This window comes from Lepidochelys kempii, chromosome 1, assembly GCF_965140285.1.
Source record: "Lepidochelys kempii isolate rLepKem1 chromosome 1, rLepKem1.hap1, whole genome shotgun sequence".
Lineage (NCBI taxonomy): Eukaryota > Metazoa > Chordata > Testudines > Cheloniidae > Lepidochelys > Lepidochelys kempii.
This window is the reverse complement of record NC_136380.1, coordinates 242,329,290-242,349,407: the sequence shown is the minus strand read 5'-3', so window position 1 is coordinate 242,349,407 and position 20,118 is coordinate 242,329,290. Positions and strand designations below refer to the sequence as shown.

The window sequence follows — 20,118 nt, the reverse complement described above, 5'->3', positions numbered from 1 at the left end:
TGAACTCTTTGAAACACTCAGGGTTTCTTGCAACTAACTTTTGCTGTAGGGAAGCACATTTTCTCCTGACAAGTAGTACTATGCTTAGTGTAAGTAGTTCCTGCAGATTCAGTGCTCTCAATTACTTACTGATTTAATATAACTCCTAGACAACTAAGACTTCACTTGTTAGTAAAACGTAGGTACACGTCACATGTTGTAGTCATTTAAAGGCTTTTAATTCAGGTACATACAGTAAGCTAAATTCTGCTAACAAAATAAGTCATCACTTGGGTAAATAAGTAGCGAAATAACTTTTATAAGCATCAGTTGGAACTGGCACAAAGGTGAGTTCATGAGCTTCACAGTCTCAATGGCTGGTTTCTTGGGAGAGTTCATTTAGGATTTTAGGTGACTGAGGGAATTATGATAGCGCTGTTTTTAGTCTCTTAAAAGACAATGAATAAGGTGCTAGTCAGGAACAAGGTGTTCTTGCTGGCTAGGCAGCAGCAGTCGCTCTGTCTCTCTTATCCAGATGTTCTGATTTCAGGGAGCAATGTGTTGAACAACACAGGGCATTTTGTACACTTTTTTTTTTTTTTTGTTAGCGTTGCTTGGTTCCTCCTGTTAGCAAAGCTGACATGGCCAGTCAGAAAGGGAAGTTTTTGGAAGATTTGAAATGTCCAGTCAGCATACAAGTTGTCCCTTATCATTTAATGAGAAAATAAGGCCTGTCCTTTATGGTTTCAGAGAAGTTTGCCTGGAATATTCCAGTATCTTTGTACAGAACCTCTTGTGCTATAGCATTTTATGAAAGACCTGTTGGGCCATTTTCAACAACAGCTGTCTTAGCTCTGATAAGGAGCCTACTTCTGCAAGTTACTTTTGGTGGACCCCTTTGTGGAGTGGTTCTTTGGCTACAAACTTTGCATGACTCAACAGAAATATCCATTTTGAAGCTAGAACATAGCTGTTACATAGTCGTTTTCTGGATGGTTCTTTGTTTAGTAGTTCATCCTGCAGCAATGTAAAATTTGACTCATTTGCTTGATCCATGTCCAGTAGATATAAGAATTAATTAAATACAGAACAGCTGTCCATTCCTCTGTACCATATGTGATTATTTCCTACATTTTAGTGGTATAGGATAGTCACAGGAAGTGCCTTCTACTAGTTTTTCTTGAGAGAAGAATAAAATCAGTTGGGCAGTCAGCTGAGTCTTTTGCTTAGAACATAGGCAAAGTCACAGGCTCTTTTGGTGAATAGCATGAAGGACAGACAACTTGGCTTAAAGGTTTCGTTCTCCCTTCAGTATAGTGATAACAAGTCCAGCTGAATTTTTGGAATACTGAGAGTACAGAGGCTTTCCGTCTTCAGTTGCCAGACTGCTGGAGTGAGAAACCTATTGTATGAACTTCAGATAGAGATGTGGCTGGTACTTATCAAACTACTACATTATTTGTGTTTTTAGTGATCTCTTGTCACATCTGTTCCAACTCTCCCAGGCCCCTGCCCCTCTCCCCCTCCTCCCCGCTGGGCCCTGGAGTTTTTATAGCATGTTGAGCAGGGCCTCAGAGACAAAAGGTTGAGAACCTCTGCTCTAGAACCCTTCACTTTGACCTCCAACAGATCACAAAAAGCAATGCATGCCTCATATTCCTCAAATCTGACTGTCATACATTGCATATATTTAGGAAGTTGTTTTGCCTTACCAGTATTGAGCTTATCAGTAAACTCTTGTGCTAGTGTGAGTTGGTGTGCATATTGCTTTTTGGTATCTATTGGAGGTTGCAGTGAAAGCCTTATGAAGTGTGGGAGTGCTCTAGGCCAGTGTGTGTGGGTGGTGTTTTTTTTTTTTTTTTAAATGACCAGTCTGTGGATTGGTGCTGGTCCCTGAGATCTCCCTGACAGAGTTTAGGAATGCAGCAAGCAGGTCTCTGGTATCAAAGATTGCGAAACATTGCTCTGTGTAATGTTTTGAGTTGGTAGGGTGCATCCTGATTCAATTTTAGCTGTCACTAAGGTTTATTTCCTAGTTTTTTTGAGTTGGGTTTGATGTTGACCTATCCACTGTGGTACAAAGTCACGTTGGGGGAGGAGATGATGACAGTGACTGACACATGAGATACCTGTATTTGAGTGTCATGCTATAATTTATAGATAATTGTGTCCTTGATTTTTCCCATGGTGTCTTATTAAAAACAGATTTATTCATTCACACAGTCTGTTGCATGCAACCATACTACCCTCTCAGTGAGTCAACAGGGGTTGGAACTGGATTTTCAGACTCCCAGTTCAGATCTTAAAAACAGTAGAAGTAATTGCTAGCCTCTGTTTAGTCAGTCTCTATGAGATGTCTTGACCCATGCTTTCCTGGTGGGATTACACAACTGGACAGCAGTATCCTAGTGGAGATTAGGAATCCTGGCTTCCCACAAAGCCAAGAGTAGAAGTGTCTTAGATTGAATGTGCTTTGGTTATCCCAACTACAGTACTGTCTGAAAAGTAGTGTGACTGAGTAGCTAAGGTTTGACCCTGCCATATCAGAGTCCTGAGTTCTAAACTTTACTTTCTCTGCAGAGACCTGGCATAATATATCTGAGGTGCCAGTTCACTTATAAAGTTAGACCACCTTCTGAGTTGGAGTTCATGGCCTTTGTCAATAATAGTAGTGAGGTACATTGGATTATAATCTAGTTAGTAAAGATAAGGGTTGAAATCAGTCTCTTTCCAAGTTCAGGGAACTTCCCTTAGGCTACAGAGATATTTGATGGGGAAGTCCTCTCACTTACATATACCTCCCAGATTGAGTTTTTTTTCTTGAGCAGCTGTTCCAGCATTACTGTTTCACTCAGTATAGTTTGACTTGTTACATTTTTTTATGGCAAAAAAGTGAAAAACCATGACACAAAGAAATAGGACCTAATGTAGAACTACTATTTTATTAATTGGCACAGAACATATCCCAGAGTGCTTTAGTTTCTTGGCAAAGAATGTCTGAAAACAGTTGAGGCAACCCATTTTGGAACTCTTTTTTTTTTTTTTTGGTAGCTTTGCTGAACACTTATATTTTCTGTATCAAATCAGTTTGCATTGGCATGAAAAATTCAAATACTGAAAACTGACATTGTGTCTTTTTTTGCCATTTTATTGAGACTCTTTTAAAATAAAAGTTTAAAACTCATGTTGAACTGAAAACTTCTGACTCAACCTTAACTCTAGAGTGGTAACCAGTAATTCCACAGTTACATATAATCTTCCTCATTATTACAACATAAATCATCCAGGAAACAACCCCCATCTGAAAAACAAAACTGAGCAAGTACAAATCAACTGTTTCTTCATTATGAAATAATTGTGAAGTATGTTTTAATACATAAACAACTATTATCAGTGCTTGAGTCACAGTGTTGCTCCAGATCCAGTTCCCTTAGCTACAACTGCTTGTCTGTACATGGGTCACGGGTTGTCTGACTGTCTAGGTAGTTTGTTCATTGAAAACTTTGCCTTTGTTCTAATCCACGTTTTGCAAAATTTAGCAAAAGTATAGTATAGCCCTCAGTCACTTATCTTATGACGCATGCAATGTACACCAAACCTCTGCCTGCATGGAAGCAATGCACCCTCGTTCACTGGTTTCACCTCAGTTCAACACTCTCCTTAGCATAAAGCATTTAGACCGGTCTGTGGTAAAACCAGTTTGTAGTTTATTTAGCAGACCTAAAGGTAGAAATAGAGATTCAAATACAAGGGTTTAGAAACATAGGGTTACAGGTAAAAGAAAAAATAAAATGTAATCTTTAGACTATACTTCTTAACAAGTTACTTTCCTGTCTAGTAACTAACATTTCTCACCCACATGTTCAGTTCAGAAAGCTGGGATCCACCTTTCATGAGAGAACCCTGCTGGCAGAGTTTCTCCTCTATAATGGATAACAACTTGGGCCATTTCTTCTGCTCCTGTACATTTACAGGCTGCTTTAGTTCAGGGAGGCCCCTCTTCTGAGAATTCTTCTGAGGTTCATTTCAGGGTGGATTTGATTTAAATCAAATAGATTTGAATCATGATTCAAATCACTAGTCAGGAAGACTGTTTTAATCATGGTTTTCTACATAAAAGTGCATTCTTGTTGGTTGTTATAACCTTAATACATATTCTTCACAACTCGGAGATAGATGTAGGTTTCATTTTTAGAAGGTACACACTACATTTTTAAACAGTGATTTATTTTGAAAACTTTTCAGATTAGTTTTACAGCTATATCAGAAAATGAATGATTGTTTGGTTATTTGATTTACCAAAGGTAATTGAAGCAGATAGTTCACCTCCCAATGACTTCATAAATATCACCAGACAGACATTTAAATTGTTTTATTTAACTAAAACAGCATTAAATATTATTTTTATTTCTTCAACAGCAAACATATAATATTTTAACAAAACAAGCATGTGTCCCTCCCTTCTCACATTTATCTCCAGATTTCTTCTCCTTGTCCAGATCGATTCCATCCCCAACAATCTTCTATTCGTTGAACTTTTTGAAACTGCACTTTTAGAGAGGTAAGGGATTGACTCAGTATACACAAATTTGCAGAGGGACAATAGGGTTGAGAGGTCTTATTTCTCACCTCTCTATTTATTTAAGACCATTTTTGCTGTTAATAAGCATGTTACCTCTGGGGAGACAAATCCAGTTTGAGAACTGCAAACCTAAGCATCTCTGATGGTATCTTCTAGACCAGGGATTTCAAACTCGAATCACCACGAGGGCCACATAAGGACTAGTACATTGGCCTGAGGGCCGCATCACTGACACCCCCGCCCCTGCTGCCCCCGCCCCTGCACCCACTCCACCCCTTCCATCAGGCCCCGCTACTGCCCTGCCTCTTCACACCCCAACTCTGCCCCCTCCCTGCCCCTATTCTGACCCCTTCCCCGAATCCCTGCCCTGACTCTTCTCTGCCTCCTCCCCTGAGCATGTGGCTCCGTGCTCCTCCCCCCTCCCTCCTGGAAAGTGTGAAGTGCTGCCAAACAGCTGTTTGGTGGTGGGAAGCGCCTGGAGGCAGGCAGAAGAACAGGGATGCGGCATGCTGTGGGGAGGGAGAGCGAGGTGGAAGGGAGCTTGGCAGCCTGCAGGAAATAACCTCACGGGCTGCATGTTTGAGACCCCTGTTCTATCTACCCAATGGGACTCATTGCTCAGTCTAGAAAGATTAACCTAAATAATCCATACGGAATCTCCTGGAACCCCATAAGATTGGGTCCCTAATCCATGAACCATTGTAACTCATTTACAAAACTTTTCTTATATATACACACACACACACACATATATATAATGTTTGTGTGTGTGTGTGTGTGTGTGTATATATATATATATATATATATGTGTATGTATATATATATATAAAAACCTGATTTCTTCTCCCCACCCCCCGCCCCAACTGGTGCTGGACTACAAAAAGAGGAAGAGAACCCCTTAGTTATCCATCACTTAGAGGAAATAGTTAACAGCACCCTCTGAATCATGGATCCTTTTGGCCTGAAGGGCAGGAGCTGTTGATCGCTTGCTATTAGTGAAAAACTGTTTTCAGTCAAAGATCTAGCTTGTTAGAATTCACTTTTAGGCACAAGAAAGCATGTAATATTTGTTTTTTTGTAACCTATTCCGTCCTTTGTTAATAAACTTATTCTCCATTTTACTGTAAACTGTGTTAGTGCTGTTATGTTGAAGTAAAGGGTGAGTCTTCTGCTAATCTAAAAGGCTGGTCTGTGCTCTGTCTCTTTGGAGGCATCAAATTTAATAATTTCTGAGAGTATCCAGTGAGATGTCTCTGGGGAACTCAGGTTCACTTAGCTTGCTGGCAACCAGTTTAAGACTGGTGGAATCTTCGAGTTTTTTCTGATGAACTCGACAGACTGGTGTGGCAGGGAGCTGACCGTCAGTCTAATCTCTAGCAAAGCTCACTCTTGTTCAGGCAGAGGGGTAACACACTGGCTTACAGTTCTAGATTACCAGAGGAGAGCATCACAACTAGTTACCTCAACTACTATCAAAAGGGAGTCAAAGGTGGAGACTGAACTTTCCTCTTGCTCTAGAGCAGGGGTCTCAAACACGCAGCCAGCCCGCAGAGTTATTTCCTGCAGCCACCAAGCTCCCCTCACCTGCTGCCCCTCCTCTCCCCCAGCATGCCACGTCCCTGCTCCTCTGCCTACCTCCAGGCACTTCCTGCTGCCAAACAGCTGTTTGGCAGTGCTTAGCGCTTTCCAGGGGGGAGGAGTGGGGAGCTGCGTGCTCAGGGGAGAAGGCAGAGAAGAGGCGGGGCAGGGGTGGGGATTTGGGGAAGGGATTGGAATAGGGGCAGGGAGGGGGCAGAGTTGGGATGGGGACTTTGGGGAAGGGGTTGGAATGGGGGCAGGGGAGGGCAAGGCCTCTTGGAAGGGGTGAAGTGGGGGCAGGGCCAGGGGCACGGGGGGTGTGGGCTTTTGTATCTTCATATGAAGTGTCAGTGATGCGGCCCTCGGGCCAATGTACTAGTCCTCATGTGGCCCTCACGGTGGTTTGAGTGTGAGATCCCTGCTCTAGAGTAAGTTTCCATAGGCCCGGGTTGAGGCACATTGGTGAGACAGTGTGGGGGAAACTGGAACATCTGTTTTCCATTTTTAACTTGTTCTGTGACAAAACTTTAGTCTGTTGGGTCCAGTGTACAGCACAGTAAAACTGTTACAACAATCCTCCAATTTGTACTGTAAAGAGGATATTAATTTAGGCTTTCTGAAACTGACTAATCTTTGACATAAGATGCCAACAAAACTCTGAAGATCCAATTTGCCATACAATTTGCCCATCTGCCGGGGGGTTGGGGTAATGATATAGCTGGGTCCCCTCAGCTAGATGCACTTTTAGTGTAGACAGATCTGTGGTTTTTCCCTTTCTTTGGGTCTGAATGCTTCTGAATGTGCTTGATTGTCTGCCTGGGCAGCCTGCTGTGAATTGCTCAGCCAGCAGTGTCCGCTGACAGTTTGCAGGTTATAAGCAGCTGTTTGGACACACTGACCATTTACTGGAGGCAGAGCTCTTTATTTTGTAGATGTGCCTCTTTATTTGGGGGCAGAGAGGTGGGTGGGAGATAGACATGTTTTCATTTGTTCCAGATTGTTAAAAGTTACCTCCAAAGAATTTAACAATTGGTCTTGTACCATTTTTCCTTTGTAATGTAAAAAGAAAACTTAAGATTTTTAAAAGCTTTTTTTCTTGCTTGCTTTTACTTTTAAGTATTAAGAATATAGAGTCTGGTTTTGCTGTAGGACATCTAGGTGGGAGGCTTAGATGTAAAGATTCAACAATCTTGCCCCTTCATGTAAGGTACAAGAGCTCAGACTTCAGCTACAAAAGTTAGTAATTGAAGTTAAACGTCAACAACACCACAAATTTAAGCAGACTGAAAATCACTTCCTTTCTTAATTGCTTAACTTCCACTCTCTTGGATCTAGTGTGGATTTGTATGCTCATGCTAAATTCTGCCAGTATAAGCTGCATCCGCACAGTAGCCTTTTGCTGGTACAGGAATGTTGGTCACAAATCACATCCCTGATCAATACAGGTATGCCAGAAAGAGTCCTAGGGTAGACCTGGCCTGCTTGGTAAATGGCTCTCCCTCACCCAAACTGAAATAGTTCTACCAGTACCAAAAATTATAACCAGGCCATGGATAACATAACAGGTGAGACCTTGCAAGAATGGGGCCAGTAAATTACTTGATATAGTATACTGGTATTCCAGCAAAGCGGTTGTAAGGCTGAAATAAGCAAAAGTGGCTGCCAGATTTCTACTGTATTAATAGCCCAAAGTCACTTAAAGTAGCCCAATCTGGGCAAGTTTTGGGCTAGTAGCCCAATAAATTATCTATCTATAGGCTGGGAATGCACCACCAAGGTGCATGGAGGGGACAGTACCCTGGGCAGGGGCACAAACATGGAGGGCAAGAAGCCAGCCTCTGTCCCAGGCTGGGTGGCACTAGTGAGGGGTTTGCTGGGGTCTGGAAGACACCCACATATGGGGTTGGGGAGAGGGCGCTCGAGATAGCACATGAGTGTCTGGGTCCCCGCATGAGCCACTTGCAGCACAGACCGGACCGGGTGAACTCACAAAGGGGTCCGAGCCACCAGTGCAGGGAAGGGGCAGCATCTTCCATCCTGCTGCAAATTTCACCCAAGGTGTGGGGTGACATCCTGACAGCAGGGAGGTATCCAGAACAGCAGCTGCCTCCTCCCCTGCCTGAGCAGCTCCAAAGGCTTGTTTTGAGCTCTCTCTCCTCCCCTCCGCCCAACACACAGGGCCGCTTTTGGGTGTCTCTACAGGGCATGGGCTAGGGGTACACTCTGCCTACCTGGGCACATGATGGGCAGGGGGACACCCCAACATCAGCCCCCACCCAGATCTGCCCCCGGCTGGGCTCTTGCCTGTGCAGCACAGCAGGAGGCTCCTGAGTAGCAAGGCCAGCGATGGCTCCGTGGCGGGATGGGGCAGCGCGGTAGCCACAGATGGCAAAGGGGCAGTGCAGGTGAGTGACCAATCACTTCGTTCCAGCAGCCACAGCTCTGTGCTCTCCCCCCCCCCCCCCCGCCCTCCTCCTCCCTGGGATAGACACAGCACAGGCAGTGCTCTCTCCTCTCCCCCTCCCCGGGGGGGACGGGGACACAGCACAGACTTTTTGTATGATCTTACACACCATAGCTATATCAACCTAAGTTTTAAGTATAGAGCAAGCTTAAGCCTGTGTTACTTGTTTTACTACCACTCCTTCATTGTTCCTCAATTGGTTAACTAGAAATCTAGAGCTCCCACTGCCAGGTGGACTCTGAAAGGAAATGTGTCTAAGCAGCTGGCGCTCAGGAGGCACTGGGTCCAGGCTTAACGTGGCCAAGTTGTGAGACCACACAGCCACAGAAGGATGCAAGTGTCTGCATCTGGGAGTGTGCCCAAGACCTCCCCAGAGCTAGGAACAGTGATTGATCACTACCCAGACTTAGTGTGGCTTAGCAGTAAGTAGGATTCAGCAGTTGGATCCAGTTGCAGTCGACTGGTATCTGCCCAAAGAGGGGGCCCGAGACCAGGTAGTGACAGCTTATTTGTGCCAGTGTATGGGAATAAACTATATTGATTATAAACACCTTTGTCCGAATACTTGCATCCACACTCGACAGAATACTTACATCCACAAATTTTAAGTCTGGTTAAACTGCTTAAGGGGTATGAAATATACTGCATAATTGTGTCCTGGTTACAGGAAGGCAACCATATATTGGGTAAAACTACTGCCAAAGATGACATGTTAGCTTACCATAGTTACTACTGGAGTATTAACCATGTTGTGTCTTTATATTCCATGAGTAGAGCCTGGCATGTCATTAACTGTGTAATAAACATGGCTAAATATTAGCATAGACAGGGTTTTAAAAGGTCCAATTAATCTTTGGAGGTCACATTTTTGTTGCTCTTTGACTGTAGACAGTTTTCTGAAGCTGGGTTAACTGTAGCAGGAGCTCATTAGTTTCTGTCTAGGTTCTTATATTGTGGCTATCACCATGGTTTCTGAATAAGTCACTAAGAAGGGTTTATCTCTCAGTGGTTGTATCATGGCAACTGTAAACCTTTTTCTTTAAATGGAATTTCAATGAGGAATGCAGCAAAACATTGTGGAGGCTCTAAACTTAAATTCTACAGTCTGTTCACAGTCATGTTCTCTCCTGTTGCTAATGTTAAGACACTTGGGTTTTTGGAAGATGTTTCTATGTGTTCTAATAAGACACTTATAATCTCCCTACTTTCTGTGTCTGTCAGGCTTGGCAGTGACCATGTGCATTTTAATGCTCTAAAAAGAGGGGGCAATGTTTTAACTAGGACCTACTGAACAGATGCTACTGATCATGCTTACTTCTCAGTTACTTAAATAGGTTCCCCACCCCTGCCCTACAGAAATATGTCCTGCAGGCCAGATCCGGCCCATTGCTTAATTTCCTCCAGCCCACAGAGCAGGGTCGGGGCTCACCCTGCTCCGCCTGCCCGGCGCTCCAGCCGGGGAGAGGGGTCGGGGCAAGACCAGTACCCTGACCCCATTCCCTGGCTGGAGCGCTGTGCAGGGGGTCAGAGCAGGTGGAGGCCTCCCAATTGGCTGGGGCTCCTGGGCACGCCCCCTTTGCCCAGTGGCTAATCCGCCACTGGGAGTAGGGCAAGCAAGCAGGCGGCCCAGTGGCAGCAGAGGAATGCTCAAAAAATGTAGGCCTTTCCCTTGGGGAGCCAGGCCTGGTGTGGGGCAGTGGGACGGGAGCCGTTGCTGCTGGAGAGCGGCGGCTCCTCTTGGAGCTGGGTATGCACCTGGGGCCCCCCAATTGGCTGAGACTACTGGGTCCATCATTTCTCCCCCCTCTTCCCTTCCCGCCCCCCACACAAGGCTGGCTGGAGGGGTTGAGGGGGAGGTGGCCTCAATCCTTCCTGTCACCCCCCCCACCATCATTGCTCACCCACCCGAAGTCGGGTCCCACCCAAGTGTCCTGTCTTGGCTATGCCATTGGGCCGCCCACCCCAGAGCCAAGAGAGGACAGCCCCTCTTGGTCCATTCTGGGGAGGAGGCCCCACCCTCCCGGGGATCCTGCAGTTGGCTCTGGACCCCCCAGAAATGTACTGACAAACAGGGGAACTCAGAAGAGCCACATGACAGCACCAGGGTATGGTAGGGGTGATTTACAGCAAGAACCGCATCACAGCGTTGGATCCAAAGACCGGGGTAGTCAATGGTATGGGCTTTGGATCAGACCCTTGCTTTATATTTGTGTGTGGCCCGCAGTTTTTTTTTTCTCTGTGGGTCAATGCCCCTGATAGAAAAAAGGTTCCCCACCACTGCTCTAGGGGTTCTCAACTACTCATAGTGTGGACCATAACTTAATAAAACTCATTTGTCCTTCCTATTCATGACTGTAGCCCACTTTTTCCCATTTGTGATCAAATATTCATGTGGCAACTAGCAATTACTCACATGGAGAAGTCCAATTAGGAAAGTGAATTTTTAGCTGTCTCTATTGCAATAGATTTTAGTCAGTCTGTTTTTAATCTAATCAGTCTGTTTTTGCTCTTCCTTTCTCTGTTCTGTTTCTTACCTACAAAAGGGTAATAAGCACCATATAACCAGCTCTACAAAGATGAGAGTATGGGAACCTCTTATACCTAATCTTTTGAAACTTTATTGTGGACATAAAATCATAGAAATGTAGGACTGAAAGGGACTTCAAGAGGGTCATCTAGTCCATTCCCCTGTGCTGAGGCAGGATTGAGTATACAGAGACCATCCCTGACAAGTGTTTGTCTAACTCGCTCTTAAATCTCCAAATATTCTACAGTCTCCCTAAGAAACCTGTTCCAGTGCTGCTATCCTTTATATTTAGAAACTTTTTTTCCAAATATCTAACCTAAATTTCCCTTACTGCAAACTAAAGCTGATTACTACTTATCCTACCCTTGGTGAACATATAAAGAGGACAGTGATTAATTATCTTCTAACTTTTTACGTACTTGAAGACTTATGTTCCTTCAGTCTTCACTTCTTTACACTAAACATCTCCAGTTCTTTCAACCTTTCCTCATAATCATATTTTCTAAACCTCTCCATTTTTGTTTCTGTCCTCTGGACTCTCCAGTTTGTTCAAATTCTTCTTAAAGTCTGGTGCCCAAAACTGGACACACTACTCCAGCTGAGGCCTCACCAGTGCTGAGTAGAACGGAACAGTTTCCTCCCATTTCTTACATGTGACACTCCATATTAATACATCCCAGAATGAAACTTGACTTTTTTGTGGCAGCATCACTCTGTTGACTCCTTCAGTTTGTGATCTTCCATAAGCCCAGATCCATTTCAGCAGTATACTGGCTTGCCAGTAATTCCCCTTTTTGTAGTTGTGCATTTTGTTTTTCCCCTTCCTAAGTGTAGTACTTTGCATTGTTTTTAACTGACTTGCATCTTGCTGATTTCAGACCAGTTTTCCAATTTGTCAAGATAATTTTGAATTCTAATCCAATCCTCCAAAGTGCTTGCAAACCTTTTCACTTTATCAACTGCAGATTTTATAAGTGTACTCTATAACATCATTCAATTCCTTAATGCAGGGGTGCGCAAACTGCGGCCCATAGGCCGGATCTGGCCTGCCAGCCATTTTAAGCTGGCCCTTGAGCTCCTGCTGAGGAGCGGGGTCTGGGGCTTGCCCTGCTCCAGCACTCCGGCATTTCAGCTGGGGAGCAGGGTCAGGGGCCGCTCCATGTGGGTCCTGGAAGCCGCGGCATGGCCCCCATCCGGCTCCTGCATGCTCCAATCGCCCCCCTTTGATGCTTCAATGCACAGGAGTGGGAGAAGAGAGATGCTGCTGCTTCCCAGAGCCGCTTGAGGTAGTCACCACCCGGAGTCTGCACCCCTGAGTCTCTTCCCATGCCCCAGCCCTGATCCCACTCCCACCCTCCAAATCCCTCTATCTCAGTCCAGAGCACCCTCCTGCACCCCCAAATCTCTCATCTCCAGCCTCACCCCAGAGCCTGTACCCCAGCTGGAGCCTGTACCCCAACCCCTGCCCCAGCCCTGATCCCCCTCATGCCCTCTGAACCCTTCGTTCCCAGCTCAGAGCACCCTCCTATACTCCAAATTCCTCATCCCCCAACCCCATCCCGGAGTCTGCACCCCCAACCCCAATTGTGTGAGCATTCATGGCCTGCCATTCAATTTCTATTCCCAGATGTGGCCCCCGGGCCAAAAAGTTTGCCCACCCCTGCCTTAATGCAAACTTTGGGTAGTACTGGACCCACGACAGACCTGTGAAAGACATCACTTGATGTGTCCTTGTAGTTTGACAGCAAAACACCATTGTTAAATACTCTTAAAATACTCTGAAACCTCTTAAAATATAGTTTTTCAACCAGTTGTGCACTCACTTTATGGTAATTTAATCTAGACCCCATTTTCCTAGCTTGTTCAGGCAGTCTTTTGATTCTGTCATTTCCTAACACACCTGTGTCTTTGCAACCTTAAGGTTATTGTTTATGTAGTTGTTTTTGCTTGTAACTTACAAACTAATGTAGAATGCAGTATTGTAGCAGTGTTGGTCCCAGGATATTAGAGACACAAGGTGGGTGAGGTATTGTCTTTTATTGGACAACTTCTGTCTAACCAATTGATTCTTACTGTGGGCATGTCTATGCTTACCAGTAGATCGGCACTGCTGCAATCAATGCAGAGTGTGTTGATTTAGTGGGTCTGGTGAAGATTTGTGTATTTGTGCATTCCACCTCCCTGGGAAACATAAGGGAAGTCAATGGGAGACACTCTCCCGTCGACACAGTTCAGTGTAGCCACCGCGGTAAGTGGATCTAACTACGTTTGACTTCAGTTACGTTATTCATGTAACTGAAGTTGCGTAAGTTAGATTGATTTACCATGGTAGGGTAGACCAGCCCTATATCTGCTTGTGATTTGTAACTGTGTGTTTAAGTGCTTAGATGCTACTGTAGTGATTAGTAGTAGATATATACCTTCAATAGATTGTCTTGCATAAAATGAAGATCTCTCTCTCTCTCTCTCAACTCATGGATCTCAGAATTATTTAAATGATGATGTCTTCTAGCATTCCTAACTGACCAATCACTGATTATGCTCCTTCCTGTTGCACTGGATCTTGAAGTGTCTAGCACAAAGTTGGTGTTGTAGAAGATGAGCAACTACTACCAGATAATACTCCCAGAATGAGGGAAGGCTAGGAGTCAGTTAATTTGAATCAAGAAATTTCCCACTACTTTAACACCATGAATGCGAGTTTCCCAAAATTTATTTGCAAAGCACAGGAGTGTAAATTCACTTCAGGAATGGCTCTTAACAATCTTGAGGGGATAGAAAATGAGTCTTGGGGACCAGAAAGGAGCAACGACTCAGTCTTAGATTGGCCATGACAGAAGACATGCCACTTACTAGATTCTTTTGTGAAGATGTAGCCCACTCTTGCTCTAGTACTGGTACAGTTCCATTGATGGTAGTAAGTGTGGGTGTGCTACTGTAAATATGGCAGCAGGCACTCATGCCATTGTTTTTGTCTAACAGGTCTATAGGACGTGGTGGTAAAAACACCACTGGCTGCCTTAAACCCTAATGGAAAGACAGTTACTACTACTGGCTTCAGAAAGGGAGTGCTACTGTAAGAAAGGGAGATTTCCCAAGAAGCCTAATGTAAACAGGAGCTGGCATTCCATCTTGTAATGCAGCCTGCCATGTGCCAAGGAATACTCTAAAGATTATAGTGTGTCTTTGGTGGTTATCTAGTGTCTGTCTAAAAGTACAGATTTAGCTAGAAAGAATTTCCATCGTATCCATGTTGAAAATTTGTTTCAAAAACAGAAATCTTTATTAAACACATCTAGTTGTGAATTGACTGACTGTCATATCGGGGAACATAATAGCTAGTGCTTTTGATACGAACATTCCTTCTGCCTCCTTTAAAGGAAACCAGAGCAAGGAAAATGGTTAAGAATTACTGGTCATATGAGTAGAAATGGAAGTCCTCTCTAATAAGAGGTGCCTGTAAGAGCATTGGTACCAACTAGATAAATCTCCTTGCATATAAGTGTGTCATATGCCTAACCAACTTTCTAGAATCTTTCAGACTTCAGCTAAGTAAACTCTGTTTGCTTTTTAGGGACAACACATTGTCTTCAAAACCTATCCCACAAGAGGGAGCAGAACCCTTCTGAGAAGGGCCCCAGTGTCTCATGAATGAACCAACGGATCTCGATAACACTGTTATTCCAGAGCCAGTCCTACGGCTCAGGAAAGGACACATGCCTGACAGTGCAGGACAGTTAAGCTATGATGATGACCACTCTGATGAGGGGCTCCTCTTAGAGGAGCCAGCTTTATCCTTGGACCTGCAAAAGGTAAGTTGCGTACCTTGAAACTCTGCGAATGACTCTGGATAAATGAGGCTTGACTCTTAGATGCTGCATAATTGTTTTGGAATGTGTGAATTAAGGGCCAGATTTTTATAAGGTATTTAGGTCCTTTATAAATGGGATTGAAATGAGATTTAGGTACCAAGGTGCTTTTGAAAATCCCACTAGGTGCCTAAATACCTTTTAAAAATCTGGCCCTAAGAGCCTATAATCTTTGTTTTTAAAAAGTCTGTACTCCTATAATGAAGCATAAACCTATCTGAAATATATAGTATACATGGGAAAGGAGGTGTGAGTGGGAAACAAAGGCAGTATGCTCTAAAAACAAACATATATGCAAATTTCCTACCCATCAAATACGTGGGACTAAGCTATATGCTTGGTCAACTGAATTGGTTCATGTTGGATGAGTGTCTTCATCATAAGCTAAAGATTCTGTAATGGCCAGGAAGAAATATAACTGCAGCTCCTTTCTGTGCTTTAACAGCTCTGACTGCGAGGACTCCTGCTACTCTGTTGTCCTTGGAAGATGGGGACCACTTGGATAGTACTGTATAAAAAAAATCAGCCTGTCCGTGGCACTGTGCCTTGCAGATGATGCCTGTAAACAGAAATGCTCTGGTTTGAGATGGGTGTGTACAGAAGCATCATTCAGTCTGCTGCTAGGCTACAAATTGGCTGTTAGTACAGACTTAACTGAAGAGGCTTACCGAATTCAGCTTAAAATATCCCTGCAACAAGGGTGAAAAACAGCCAGTGCTCATTGCCCTTCTGAAGGATTGCAAATAAGCAAAGTCTGTTCACTATACAGAATTCTTTTAGCAATTATATACTTTCCTAGAAAGTATTTTGGGTATCACATGAGAACTTTTAGGACTCTGGTTCTATAATATAATAATATTCTGCCAGCTTGCCATTGTGTAGATGGTCCTATAGACATCTGTTTGTCTTTACGCAGATGAAAGGTGTGGGGGGGGAGGGAAGTAGACTTACCTCCACAGCGTCAGCCAATGTCTAGTGTAAATGTTGCAGTGGTTACTGGTGGCATGTAGACTAATTTTTAGTGTTTAATTATTAGGGCTTCAGATTTGTCACAGCATTTTTATCAAAAATCATGGTGCAGTCACAGTAATTTTAGAAATGTCATAGGTTTAATGTGACTGCTCCATAATCGTTGATTTAAAAAACAAACCAAACAAAAAACCACAACCCAACAAATAAAATTCAGCTTTACCTCTTGAAAATCATAGCAGGCCAGCATTGGCTTCTTTTCCCCACCGAGGAGGCACCAACCATCTGTAGCAGCACCCTTCATCCAGGCACTGCAATCCTAATCCCAATCCAGGAGAAAAGGATGGCGTATGGGGGCTTACCCAGCAATGGCAATTCCTGTCCTGTAGGGTTGGGCCTGAGGTTTGAGAGCTAGCCTGACCCCCACTTGCCTCAGGCATGGGCAGCGGCAGCAGTCTCCTCAGAAGGCAGTTGGGCCAAACCTGAGCAATGCTGCTACCCCATGTTCCAAGAAAATAATGGCTATTTTACAGGCGGGGAACTGAATCACTGTAGGTTAAGTGACTTGCCAAAATATCTTAAATTGTTGGTAGAAGTTAGAATAAAATCCTATAAAACCCACCATTCTTTACAGTGGGGAAAACATCTATTTAGCTTTATATAAGCTTATATTGAGCTTTCTTGGCTCAGCAGCACATATAATTTTCTCTTTTTAATGAGGTACTGCACAAACCTACGACCCTATATAAAAGTGCTTTCTTCGAGGGTCCTCTGTATATTCCCACTCATGAGATGTGCTGTCTGGTACAGTTCAGATGATGGACTCTTCTCATATTATAGCCTATTAGAGGACTCAGGTGCCCTTCTTACCCCTCCCTGTTGCATTCTTGGAAAGTTTTGAGGGAGAGTGTGTAAAAGGCACCATCTACCATGTTAATTCCATTCAGCTACAGCAGCAGACAGAGGTGAACCTCTTCATATCAATCAGACCCGTGTCTCTATAGAAATCTTTGCCTTACCAAGTATTGTTCTTAATGTTTTAGTGTTGGTTGGTTCCGATTTAGTTTTTTCTAAATCTTATTTTTAGCTTTGTATATTTAGTTCAGGTTTTGGTTCCAACTACTGGATTTATGGCAGATTCAAAAGTTAAAATATCTGACTTCACTAAATGAGCCTCTTGTCCAGTAGTCTTCCTAACATTCGGGGCCCATTACAAGGTGCTCTATCTGCAGCGCTCTTACCCCAAGGGCTTGCAAGGAGCCAGAACAGGATGCAAGTCTTATTCTTGCAGTGGAGCTCTGGCCACAAAACTTCCCATATCTGATGCATCTAAGGGGTCTGTATGTGAGGAAAAAGTCCATAGTTAGTGCCTAGTACTTCAGGGATAGAAGATGAAGAGCACTGTACAAAAAGTTCCAGTTTCTTCCCCTGGATCAGGGTCCAAGAGTGAGGTACAGTTGGTTCGAGACTATTTGTGTCTGCCTCTGAATTTAGAGCTGAAGTGCAGGGATCCATTTACTTAGTTTCGATGTTTCCCTCTTGTTAGCAGGGCCAACTTACATTTCATAATGACAGACATGTGAATTCTGGAGACCATAAAAGATGGTTATGCCACTCAGTTTGATTCCCTTCCGCAACTGCTCCTTCCATCTCTATTCTGGAACCTGTATCTGAAAGAAGTGTACTTCCATATCTTTCACCAGGCACACAAATATCTTTTTTTCTGGTTGGGCAAGATCACTTCACTTCAGTACAAATTTTTATCTCTTGGTTTATCTGCTGCCTTCTGAGTATTTACAAAGTACCAGTCAGCAGTTGCCACTCATTAAGACACCAGGATATATTTATTAATCCTTATTTAAATCTCATCAGAAACCCTTTCCAAGGACATAGTTGACACATGTGCCTTTTGAAGAAATTAGTACTTTAAGACAGGGGCGGGCAAACTTTTTTTTTTTTTTGGCCTGAGGGCCTCATCGGGTTTCAGAAATTGTATGGAGGGCCGGTTAGGGGAGGCTGTGCCTCCCCAAACAGCCAGGCATGGCCCAGCCCCATCCAACCCCCCTCCCCTTGCTGACTGCCCCCTGGGGACCCCTGACCCATCCAACCACTCCCCCCCTACCCCCTCCCCAGCTTGCTGCCTGGAGCACTGGTGGCTGGCAGCACGGCTGCACCAGGAAAGGCAGCCGCGCAGCACGGTTGCACCAGATCAGGCTGGGCTCTGCTGCCCAGAGCATTGCGCCGCGCGGTGGTGTGGCGGCGGGGGTGACGGCCTCCCAGGCCAGGAGCTCAAGGGCCGGGCAAGATGGTCCCATAGGCCGTAGCTTGCCCACCTCTGATTTAAGATAATCAAGAGATCTCTATTGATACATATGCAAAGGATTCCCTTTATAGGAGCAGTTCTTTATTCTCCAGAAGGCAGAGCCTTTCTTCCAGGAAGACTTCTGCAGCTTGGCTCTGCCATAACACTGCTTTGTCAAAATCCCACTTAAAAATTCTTTCTAGGTCTCACGTGCCTCATGGCTTCATTCACATTATACTCTGCTCAGGCTGAAGAGTCTGCAGCATTGTCTGGCATTTAATTACAAACCAAATACAGACAGCACGTTTGCATAGCTGATCATCTCAAGAAAGATATTTCTATGCTTGACGTGGTTAACATTCTGAGGGGTACCTTTCAACTCTCCATCAGAAACAATCACTTTGGGCACCTCCAATGTGGATGGGGAGTGTATTTCAACAGATTAATTCACTGTAATTCTCAGGGGGGAAAAAAAACTATATATAAATATCACAGGGCAAGAACAAGGTGTAGTATAAATTGTTGGACAATATGACAGTGATGGATTACATCAGGAAACGGAGGGATTTGCACTTCCGACTTGCAAAGAGGCAGTTGTGCTGTGGGATTGGGTGTTAACATCTATCCTTCTTGCCCTACATCTAGCATGTAAGGACAACAGCTTGGCAGATCAACTGAGGACAGTGATAATGGAACTTCACAAATAGTCATTAAAGAAATAGGTGATGAGATCTTCAACCTGGGAGCGGTACCAGAACAGAGATTTATTTCTGACTAGATGTAGTTGCACAAGTTCTGCTCAGAACAGGACAAAACAGTCTGTCCATATAACATGCCTTTTCCTAGACTGGGGTGGGCAAATTTTTTGACCGAGGGTCACGTCGAGGAATAGAAATTGCATGGCAGGCCATGAATGCTCACAAAATTGGGATGAGGGCTATGGATGAGGGTGTGGGCTTTGGGGTGGGGCTGGGGATGAGGAGTTTAGGGTGTAGAAGGGTGCTCTGGGCTGGAACCAAGGGATTCAGAGGGGGATCAAGGCTGCGGCAGAGGTGCAGGAAGGGGTGGAGGTTCCAGCTGGGGGTGCGGGCTCTGGGGTACAGGAGGGTGCTCCGTGTTGGGATCAAGGGGTTTGGAGAGCAGGAGGGGGATCGGGGCAGGGGGTTGGGGCATGGGGAGAGGCTCAGGGTTGTGGGCTCCAAGCGGTGCTTACCTCAAGAGGCTCCCGGAAGCAGTGGCATGTCCCTGCTCTGCCTCCTACACGAGGAGCGGCCCCCAATCCTCGGAGCGGGGCCATGCCGCGGCTTCAGAGAGCTGCATGGTGCAGTCACCGACCTGGCACCCCAGAGCAGGGCCGAGCTGTGTGGTGCGGCCGGCAGGCCTTAATTTGCCCATCCCTATCCTAGACTGTAGAAAGTCTTCTCTTCCTTTTCCACCCTTCCCTCTCATCCAGGAAGTGATAAAGAATAAAACAAAAGGAGCCAGAATAGTTTTGGTTTCCCTAGCACCAGGAAGGCAACAGTGTTTCTTTGATCTTCTTCACCTATTTAAGGGAGATCTGTGTCCCCAGATTTAACTTGACGGGAGGACAGAATTAATTACCTGGATGCTCTTGCTGAACTCCCCATTCTGCAAGGGGACAACATACCACCAAGAAACCGTAACTCTACGTTAATACATTTTTTTTGTCATTGAATACAGTAAAAGTTTGTCATCTAGGATTTAATTGTCAGTTTACTGTACACAATAGCTCTATGAAACTTCATTTTGACTTTAGAGATAACTGGCTTGTCCATTCTAAAAGCACATTCTTCTCACTTGAGCTTGAGAACAGCTTTTAACTATCAA

The 20,118-nt window shown here is 44.5% G+C and overlaps 1 protein-coding gene across 6 annotated transcripts in view; it reads left to right on the top strand.

Annotated features, from left to right (window-relative positions):
• The window catches only part of ADIPOR2 (adiponectin receptor 2), a 66,405-nt gene that overhangs the window by 14,450 nt on the left and 31,837 nt on the right, over nucleotides 1–20,118 (top strand). For 3 of the 6 annotated variants that reach the window (XM_073320273.2, XM_073320249.2, XM_073320240.2), the window contains one exon: nucleotides 14,705–14,942. In XM_073320273.2, coding sequence (XP_073176374.1) covers nucleotides 14,778–14,942 — 165 coding nt within the window. In that variant the 5' untranslated portion in view covers nucleotides 14,705–14,777. Of the gene's footprint in view, nucleotides 1–4,459; nucleotides 4,541–14,704; nucleotides 14,943–20,118 lie in introns of those variants that run through there. The other 3 variants (XM_073320265.2, XM_073320258.2, XM_073320291.2) reach the window with 2 other exon arrangements.